The following is an 11090-nucleotide window of genomic DNA, read 5'->3' on the forward strand; positions in this document are numbered from 1 at the left end:
GCCGATCGATCGGCGAAGATTCGGCTCAGGGTTTCACTAAATGGCTGTCAGTGCAGCAGAAGAGGACCAAAGATGCAAAAAGTCTATGGGGAAGATAGTGTGACCAGGTAGTCACTAGGTACAATTGTGCACTGCTAGAGAGGGGGCAGGGTTTAAAAATAAATAAATTTAAAAAAAAAGGGAGTGCCAGAGCCTATTTCAGAAGAGGAAGGGGGTGTGACATGGCAAATGATTGCTATAGAAACAAAAAAGGCTTGTTACATTATAATACATTATAAATGACATTCACGGTTGTTTAAAAATGCTACAAAGTATTTTTTCATAGTACAGAACCGATTAAATAAAAAATAAATAAAAAGAACATTTAGGATATTGCTTGGTGTGCAGCTTTAAAATCTACTGAAAAAATTTAAAGGAAAAACTTTGCGAAAGAGATGCATTCTACAAGAAACATCCTAGTTCGAGGCAGAACTGCTAATTTTTATTCCAACATGTTGGGTAAAGGGACCACGGCCCTGGAACGTTGTGCTTTTTACACACAACTTCAGCCCATCCTGAAAAAAGTTCCCTTTATTACAACTCTGTTGTCTATCCTTCAATCAGTTTTCAATCCAGGTGCAAATATCTTTACCGAGTCCAATTTGCTTTATTTTGTACACTAACCTCATGTGGAATATTAAATGTAATGGTGTGACTGTTACTGAACTTGGCTCCTTAAGAACTGTGATGTATGTCATCAGGGGCAGGTGCCTTATTTACTTAAATTTTACCAAGCCGCCTAGAAGCTTCATCCCAAAAACAAAAAAAAGTGTAGGTTGTGCCGTTATTGGATAGGAGGGATACGCTATGGTGGTTGAAGACTCGCATATATCTCACAATGTATGCAGTCCGGGAGCTGTATTCTTTCATCTACAAGTCATTATTCACTACAGAAAACATAATAAAAATATATGATCACAAAGACCAGAACAGTATAATGTCTGCCAAGTAAAAAACAAAATTAAATTTTTTTTTAATATTCCGTTCCAAAGAACAAACAAATTAACGAAGGAAAGTAAATATAGCAGATTATTCTTTAGTTTGACAAATACAGTACAAACAAGTTAATGGAATTTGCTGCATTTAATTTTTTTCGTATGCCAATTTTATTGTTAAACATGTGTACATGCAAACATGTCCAAAATACCCACGTGGCACCACTGGGTGCTAAAAACCATCGCTTTTTTTCCATTACAAATATTAGGGTTAGTCTGGCCATTTTTGAGTTTTCATAAGGGCCTCAAGTTGTGGCACTTTTAATGGCGTACGCTCAACGTCAATGGAGCATGGAAGGTGTTAATGCAGAGTTAGCCGTTAAAAAGATATTAAAGCCCAACTACTGTAAAAACTGTTCCAATATAGACAAAAACTGCAGCGTACAGCATCATCGTGCCAAGAAAAACAATATGTTAAAGGGGCCTTAAAGCAAAGATATCCTTGCTTCAGCACAGGTGGCGCAGTCAAAATGAATGTGCTGAAGCAGGGATATCCCCAAGACCTGGCTTGTTTGGTGGCCCTTGAGGACTGGAGTTCCTCTCCTGCTGCCACTCCTGCTCTAGGTTCTGAAGGTTACCATGGCAACCAGGTCCACTACACAGTTCTGGAGAGAGCTTCACATTAACAATTCTTATATCTCCTGAAAAAAGGCAAAAGATTTCACAAATAAATACAGTGTTAAAAAAAGGCTACAAGATTATTGAAGTACAAAATTAAAAAAAAAAGTTATCACAGAAATTTAAAATGCAGATGCGAGGGGAGGGGGGGAAAAAAAAGTCCCAAAGTGAAGCAAGACATTGAAGGTCAAACGCTAAATAGACAGATTACGCTTTACCTGAAGTTTAAATGTACAATTGAGATGGACCCATACATGTATTGAGCATCCTCTGATGCATTTAAAAGAGGTATGGTGCATATTTTATTCCCAGATTTTACATGTATAATTATTGGTTTATGTCACTTAAATTACCTGAAGATAACTGAAGATGTTCGTATAAATAAGTCCTAAGAGAAGAGATGTACAACATTTGCTCACATTCTAAAATATTGTAAGGATCACACATTCGCACCCCTGCCAAATGTCATAAGCATACCTCCTTGCACAAAAAAAAAAACTATTACATTACACTTTATCAGCACAACACTTTGATCCCTACATGCGGTTTAAATTAATAGCTAAACCTAAAACTAAACAACGTCAAAAGTAAACCAGAATAAAAACATTAAACATTTGAGAGAAAAAAATAATAATTAAAAAATTTTTTAAAAAATTGGAAATCCTAATAACTTATTTTTTTTTTAATCGGAATTTAAAATGTCTCAATGTGATTTCTGAACTTGTATTTCAGTTAACAGTTTCTGATCAGGATTAATTTGAGGTTGGTAACAGAAGCAGACTGCCCCCACATGAGCGTCTGTCAGTACAGATCTGTGGTGTACGAAAAAAATCTGCTCACAAAACAAAATGTGGAATAATTAGATTAAAATGTCATTTAAGTTATTTCACTTGCTTGGATTTATTTTAGGTTTTTAATTGTTAAAGTTATTAAAACTGTGCAGATTTTCAAAATGTATGTTAATTTCAATGTTTCCCCTGTCATGTTTTTTAATTTAAGGATTTTGCTTGCTTTTTTTTTTTTTTAAGGAAAAGAACAAAAATCGATTTTTCTGGCAATTTTTCGTTTTTTGCTCCTTTGTCAGGCTAGAGGGTCAAAATCGTGTTGTGAGCAACATGCTGGCCGCCCCTGCACTAGATAAAGCAGTCATAGGCGGAGTAAAATTCCCTTAGTTTCAAACGGCTAAAAAGGTCTGATTCTATATGTGCTGGGTGCTTATAGACTCAGCCCCTAAAGCCAAGATCCACAAAAAGGTGAATATGAATGCGATGAAAGGTGTGCTAAAGCTTGATCTGGGCCTAAGTAGATCCAAAGGAGTCAGCTCACTGTTGAGCTTCACATAGGATTACACATGTGGAATTTTGTCTTTAATTGTGTTAAATGTGTGTGCAGCTTTTCTTCGCTAATTAGTATAAATGATCATTTTTGTGAATTTTTGAGTCTTAAAATAAATAAATGTACACTAATTAAAAATGATTGTTGCTTATTTTATTTAACTTTAGCAACGAGAATTGGTATGCCTCTGCCCAGCTCTACTTACTATGGCTTATTCAGGGTTTATTTGGACACATTAATTGAAACCAAAGGCGGAAACCAGGATGATCGACTAGTAAAAAAATAAATAAATAAACATAAACAACCCATATCAAAACATTAAAAAAAAAAAAAACACATTCCTAAGGCGATGCTTACTTGTTCTACAGTAAGGATATGCATTCCAGGCTTTTTCGTGAAATACCAACGACCCCTCTGGAGCAAACATCTTTACAAACCCAGGAACTTTACTGCAAACAAAAAAAATAAATGGCTTTAAAGAATGCTGACAGCATTTCACAAATATACAGGAATACATATTTGTTGTGGATTTTGTACGGACAGATTATATCCTTGTCAATATTTGTCACTAATAAATGAATAACTACATTTGTGATAGAAGTCCCTTTCGCTAGAGAACTGCATATACATATATATATATATATAGCTCAGACATTTTGGTATTAAACTTGAGGATAATTCCATGTTGACCTCCGAAGTCACCAAGAACAAGCATACAGTACATATTACAAGTTAAGTTTAGATGCCTCTCCATTATTCCACATTCATTAAGATATTAACAGCAAACGATTTCTGGGAGATGCATTTGCTTGAAAGTTTATATACTTTTAGAAAGAACAAAAAGGAACAGTCAAAATTCGATGTTTTGATACATACGAGCCATTAAACCATTATTAATTTGGATGGCCTTGCTGGTGTTCAGACAAACTGTAACAAACACAATATCATTTTAAGCCTATTAAGTCAAGGAGTAAAACAACAGCTCGCCATCTGCAGTGTTCATAGTTCCTACTACAATAATTGCTTGATTTACCTATAGGGGGTAGGGACGCAAAATGCTGCATATGGTTTGCTAGACTGTACATACTGTATCAAGATCACTCAGGAAGGTACTGCAAAGACTATACAAAATATCAATTTAAGAGCACACAAGTGTCCCTGGGAGGTGGGGGAGAAAGGAAAAATATATTGTAAGGAAAACAAACATGCAAAAGAAAATCGTATAACACTGGTTTGTCCTAAAGCCAAGCTAAATGTCACATAGTGACATAGTAGAGGAGGTTGAAAAAAGACATACATCCATCAAGTTCAACCTATGTTAAATTTAGACCTTCCAAATGGTCTATATCAGTAGTTCCTAACTCCTGTCCTCAAGTAACCCCAACGGGTCAGGTTTTACGTATATATCCCAGCTTCAGCACAGATGGCTCAGTTAATTTTGATTGAGCCACCTGTACTGAAGCATGGATATCCTGAAAACCAGACCTGTTTGTGAGGACTTGAGGATTGGAGCTGGGAATCACTGATCTAGAATATCTAATCAGATATAGATAACCACAGTGAATTTCAACTTTTAAAAATAACATAATAAAAAACAGCAGAGGGGGAAGAAAGAACATTGAAGGCACGGTCACCTTGAACATTGCTGTGCGTTTTGGGCAATAATTAATTAATATTTATCTCAAAGAAATGCAAGTCTGATCTGAATACTGCAATCAGCCTGACCTGTACATACCGTAAATACAGATATAGCAAGACTTACTGTTCTTGTGGTCGCGGAACAAAATGCAGAAAAACGGGGCCCGATCGCAGCCCCAAGAACAGCGAGATTTGTGGCCCGGAAGGATGTTGCAGGGTCCCTGCTCGAGAATGGGACCACCGCAGCGTAAATTTTTCGCTTGGTCGTTCTGCTTGGGAGAGAAAATGCTACCAACTTTTAAGATGAGCTGCGCAGACGTCTGACCTCATCTGCAGCTGTCTCAGGCTTTGGTCCCGCTGCGTCCTGCGGCGCGCGCGGCCATGTGCGCGTTACTCACCAGCAGGGATATCCCCCCGAGCCGGTCACCGTCCCCCCACGCTGCACGGCTCACTACACGCTGTGACGCATCAGCCGCCAGGGGATGCAAGAGAATTGCGATCCCGAGCGGTGACGCGTCACGTGGTGCACTGGTGAGCCTATCAGCGGCGGGGGCGGGAGCTGTCAGAGCTTCCCTACCTCCAAAAGGTAGGGGGGGAAGTGTGCGTGTGCATATATGCGTGTTGTGTGTTGGAGGGACAGATCGACAGAGGATCAACACGGTGAGGAGGGCATTTGTGGGGGGGTTGAGGGGGGGGGGGGGAGGAGTTGCTTACCTTCCAGCATACAGCCTGAAGCAGCACCCTCCTGCAGCCCGGGAAACCGACCCCCGCTGCAGCCATCCGCTGGAGGAGGGGGGGGGGGTATCGGACGGGAGCTGCACAGAGAGCAGCAGAGGGCATGTGGAGGGGGGGGGGGGGGGGGAGTAGCACGGAGAGCAGCAGAGGGCATGTGGGGGGTCCATCCTGCAGCCCGGGAGACCCCCGCTGCAGCCCTCCGCTCAACCCACGCCCTCCGCTCCCTACAGAGTGCCTCTCCACGTGCTGCCTGTCTGCAGTGCGGGCGCGCGGTCTGAGGCAGCGGGGCCTCAGTCTCTTCGACTGCAGACAGACTAATGCTGTGGGGTTTCATTCAGAAGCATGGAACCCTGCAGGGTTAATGCTTCTGGGCATCTTACTGTCCTCAAGGCCGCGAGAGCTATAGCTGCCTCGGAGCAGACAAGATCACGGCACCGAGAACAGCAAGTCTTGCTACATCTGTATGTACAGTATATATTTCAGCGCTTGCCTTTATGTAGAACAGCTTCTATAACCCCAGAAAATAAAATAGTGTTACCCCCTTGATATCTGATTTAAAAAGGGGACTGTATTTCAAGTATCCAACATTTTATAAAACTCAAAATCAACTGTAAACAGCTGAATGAGCACAAGAGAGCCACAAAACACTAGGCAGAGTGGGGTGGATCACACAATACCAGGTTTTCCCCCCTGACCATGTCAGTTTAGCTTGGAAATAGTTTGTGATTGGCTAGACAAGGGGTGGCCACCCCTGCGAGCCATCACACCGGGCCGAAGTCCAAAGTTGGGCCTGTCAGTCAAGGAGGAGGAAGGGGGGGGGGTGAGTGAGAGAAGGAAGGGGGGAGGTGGGAGAAGATTAAGTTAATGAGGAGAAGGGGGGGGGGGGGAGACGTTTGAGTGAGATGGGGGACAGTGGTCCTAGGCTACATTCTCCACATAATCCGAATTGTAGACATGGACAAGGAGAGAGACCACAAAACTATAATAAAAACCCAGGTAGAATGCTAGAGAAAAAGAAAGCCCCAGGAAGAAGCTTCAAGAACACGTTAAAGCAGGAGGATACATGGAGAAACGGCCCCGCTTCCGAGATCTCTACTGGTAATTATGTATTATTCTGAATACACCGTCTGTAATTTTAATAATAACTGCATATACTGTAATAGTAGGTTGATTTCAACATCAATTACATTCATTGTGTCTTCGTCACGCGTACCTAAAGAACCAGAGCTATGCAAGGCCGTATTAACTACAATGTTACCGTGTTCCACACTTTTTTTTAACTTACCAATAAAATGTATTTTCACATCTTTACAAATACTAGGAGGGGGAGGGGAGAACAGAAATAAAACCAAGGAGGGGGGGGGAAGGGAGTAGCAGTGCAACACATTATACATATATAATTCAAATCTTAGACCACAGTAGACCAGGCAACATGTATGGAACATATAGTAATAGTTGTGCTTCTTGTAGCAGTGAATGAGAGTTGTATTTGCGTTTCCAACGAGGTCTACCTGTTACAGGGTTAACTTTGCCCCAGAGTTTGAGAGCGGGAGACCTATAACATGATCGTTCCTAGGTTCAGTTGGGGATTGTCTGCCAAGGAGAGCCATGATTCCCACATTGTTTGGAAGTTCTGACAAGTGTCACTAAGAAAGTTGGTCATTTTCGCCATTTGACATAGGAACCAGAATTTGGCCCGGATATTCGGCAGTCGGAATTTTGTCTTGTTTCCAGATCTCAGCAATCTTACATCTGGTGGCCATGGTTGTGTGTGTCACTAGTTTGTTCTTTGCTCTTGAAAGGATTGTGTATGGGGTTTATGCAAGAGGAAAAGCCATCGGTCTAGTGGTATATCTGTTTAGAATATCCTGCATATAATTTTGGACTTGCTGCCATAATTCTGATATTCTGAGATAGGTCCATCACATATGTAGGAAAGATGCCTTTTCTCCACAACCTTTAGGACAGAGGGGACAGTATCCCAGGACATACCTGGAGATGGCTAGTGGGGTTTTGTACCACGTAACATGACCATATATGCATTTTCTTTAACTGTACATATGGAGCAGCTAGCTACCACGTTAAAGATGTCATCCCAGTCATCATTTTCCTAGGATTTTTTTTTAAACACACAGATACCCAGTAAGCTCATATACCCTCCCACCCCCGTAGTATACAGTGCCACACTCGGCAGCACTCCTTTTGATACATACATAGGGGTAATTTTTGGGGGGTTTATATGAGCTTACTGGGTATTTGTGTGTTTATTAACTTTGTCCAGCTGGTCTCAGCTGTTTTGGAGGTTAGTGGACCTTCTTCCCAGGTTTTAAGCTCGCCCGTCCCCACTTTCCATATGTACAGGTCTTTTCATGCAGCTGTTTGTGACAGATCCAATGCAGATCATTCTTCCTGTAATTATACAGGATAATAAGAATTTTAAATCAGTTATTGTTAGGACCTGCGATATTATGGTCATGCCTTGAAGTGGCTAGCAGGCTTATGATGCTTTGACCAAAGGGTTAAACTAAATGTCCCTTTTTCAAGATATAGATATATATTTCACTGTATTTTTCTCATATTGGAAGTAGCTCTGGACTCCCTTTGTGTTTTGTAGGGTTTTTTTTTTTGTTTAATGAGATTAATAAAGACTGGTTTAAAGGCACCTTGTGCAGCATATTAAAAAATAAATATAAAACAATAAAAAGCAGAGAGTGTCTCCAAGTGAGATATCAAGCACAACATCCACATTTTAGTGTAGTCTCTTCCATTGATTAAAGAGCAGTGAAGAATGCAATGTTTCATGTCCCATACAGACCTTACATCACCTTGTTCAGCATAGACATTTTTTAGTTTGTTTTTACAAAATTCATACCGGCGCGTCCTCTACATCTGAACCACGCTATTTATATCTCCCTGGCTCCTTAGATATTTACAGTTTTATTTGCTTGTGTTTCAGCTCAGATTCAGGAAAATCAGATGATGTTGCGTGTTCCTGTTGGATAACAGCAGGCGCCATCTTTGAACATCCAGGAGTGGCATCAGACAGCGATGTCTTTTCAGATAAATATCAACTTTCCATAGACCGGATAATACAATATTTCTCAATTATTTTACCGGAATAAATACTTCTAATATTGGTGACATCGCTAATAAAGAAATATGCTGTTATAATATACTAACATTTGTATGTTGTAATACAGAATAGCTTTGTAGCACTGCTACGGATCACAAAGTTCAGCCGTGATGCAAACTTACATAGGGCCCAAAGCAAACATTTCATGCAAAACTCACCTCCTCAAATGATATATTTTGTGTGTATATTGGCCCTTTTCCCCATCTTTGTCATAAGGTTCATTCTTTAAGACTTCAATTCCTTCACCACCACCCGTTTCATTCTTGCTGGCTTCAGCCACAGAATAAAGTTGCCCAACCTGATACTAAAAACCACAAAATACATAAGCAATACTTTAATATTAGGAGAAAATGGCATCATATACATGCAACCAATTATCACCCAAAAGACTTAATGGAATTAAAAAAAAAAAAAAAATACACAGCATGTTTACACATTTAAAAATTGGCAAATCAAAAAGGTTCAAGACATCACAGGTGGTCTAATAGTAGTTAGATGACCCCAAGCTCTCTATTAGGGATCACAACTACAATACAACCAAGAGAAAGCATGTTCCTTTTATATGAATTGACTAGATTTAAAAAATAAAAATAAAGAGATAAGAATACTAACACCTTTATGTACAGAAAAGGAATGCTCCACTTTTGGTAATTATTAACTCAAGACTTGGGATTTATGAATAATTGCTACGAATCCTGCAATTATTGATCAAGGAGGTGTTTTGGCAATAGCTGCATGACCCAGCTCTATTTACCATGCCTTTCAAAGTTTTTTTAACTAGGCTATTGATGTGAATCGAGTCCATGCTCCACCCTGAAGCCTTAAAAAAAAAAATGATGTCCACACCTTGTGTGCGCTTTTTTTTTATATCTTTTTAAGTGGAATTATTAGATTGTAACACAAAAGTAATAGTAATTCATATCCTCTCGTACCAGAATAGTTTGAGCACTGCCACCATATATTCTGCAAGCCAGGCAAAGTTTTTAATCATTGCCACAATACCAAGGCCCATAAAAAAACTCCAATAATTCACATTAACTTAAAAAAAAAAAACGAAAAAAAAACATTATGGAACTAGAGAAAGTGCAGAAAAAAGCCACCAAATTAATAAAGGGGATGGATAATCTACTTTATGAGGAGAGGCTAGCTAAATTAGATTTGTTTACATTAGAAAAGAGGCGTCTAACGCCCCTTTCAATGACAACCAAGGTTGTCTTTCTATCCCCCCCTCCCCCCCCAAAAAAGGTTAAATGTTGATGTATTAGGCTGTGAAATGTGTCTGACAATAATCTGATGTACCAATGCCTAATAAAAATATTTGGAAAAAAAAAAAAGAAAAGAGGCGTCTAAGAGGGGATATGATAACTATATACAAATATATTCAGGGTCAATACAAGGAACTTTCTAAAGAACTATTCATCCCAAGGGCAGTACAAAAAGACACAGGGCCATCCCTTTAGGTTGGAGGAAAGGAGATTTCACCAGCAACAAAGGAAAGGGTTCTTTACAGTAAGGGCAGTTACAATGGGGAATTCCTTACCTATAAATATATGTTCTATATAAAAAAAAAAAAAAAAAGTTGGACATCTTTTTAGAAAGGAAAAGTAAATAGGGATATATCCAATAAGTAAACATGGGAAGGTTGTTGATCCGGGGAGTAATCGGATTGCCAATATTTGGAGTCAGGAAGGAATTTATTTTTCCCCTTATGAGACAACATTGGATAATGTTTCAGTGGTGTTTTGCGTTTGCCTTCCTCTGTATTAATATACTGTAAAATATAGGATAAGTATCTTTCACCTACATTTTAGCATAGGTTCAACTCGATGTACATGTCTTTTTTCAACCTCATCTACTATGTAACAGGTGATTATAACAAAACTTTGAAAAAAACACTTAACTTTAAGGGAGAATCATACTGAGCAAAATATTTGTCAGGCTAAGCAGACTAAGAAAAAAAGGGATTTAGAAAAGCCCTACATACCTCTTCTACGGAGCATGGCAAAACTACACGGCTGTAAGAAAAAACAAAAAATATTACTTATGAAAACAAGCCACATCAGAATACAAAACAGGAAGAGGTAACAGCATGGGACCTATTCAATATAATCACGCTGGAAGGCTCTCGGTGGGAGACCCAGCAACTTATTAATAAAGGGTTAAAAGGTTGGCAAAAATCGCAGTGCTAACGCCATAAAAAGATAAATTGACTGATATTGTAATGAATATGGAAACAGGTACATTTTGCCCCATTATTAAATAGCATGTCAATGAGTAAAGTCTGAAATGTTTGGCTATAATTTTTTACACCTATTCCAGAATGGTTCCAATACATCATTAGCCACGTTGAGGGTTTAAAAAGTCGCACATTCTGCCCTTGAGATATATCATGTTGCCTACCACTGCTACAGACTGAACTAAATAAAGAATGAGTTCGGCAGACATGACGCATTAAAGCAGCATACAGGTACACATGTACATACATACATATCACACAGATAAGTTATGGTGGGTGAAAAAGGTGACAAAAAACCTTCACTGTACATAGCAAATACACGTAGAACAAACAAGCAAATAGAGCACTGCCATATAGCACT

General features: G+C 39.3%; 1 protein-coding gene across 1 annotated transcript in view; it reads right to left on the bottom strand.

Moving 5' to 3' along the window:
* PITPNB (phosphatidylinositol transfer protein beta) overlaps positions 1–11090 on the bottom strand; it is an 84764-nt gene that overhangs the window by 49643 nt on the left and 24031 nt on the right. The window contains exons 2-4 of the mRNA XM_075569005.1: positions 10478–10508; positions 8652–8797; positions 3345–3436 (exon numbers count right to left, since the gene is read on the bottom strand). Of these exons, the coding sequence (XP_075425120.1) occupies positions 3345–3436; positions 8652–8797; positions 10478–10508 (269 nt within the window). The remainder of the gene's footprint in view (positions 1–3344; positions 3437–8651; positions 8798–10477; positions 10509–11090) is intronic.

This window comes from Ascaphus truei, chromosome 13 (genome assembly GCF_040206685.1).
Source record: "Ascaphus truei isolate aAscTru1 chromosome 13, aAscTru1.hap1, whole genome shotgun sequence".
Lineage (NCBI taxonomy): Eukaryota > Metazoa > Chordata > Amphibia > Anura > Ascaphidae > Ascaphus > Ascaphus truei.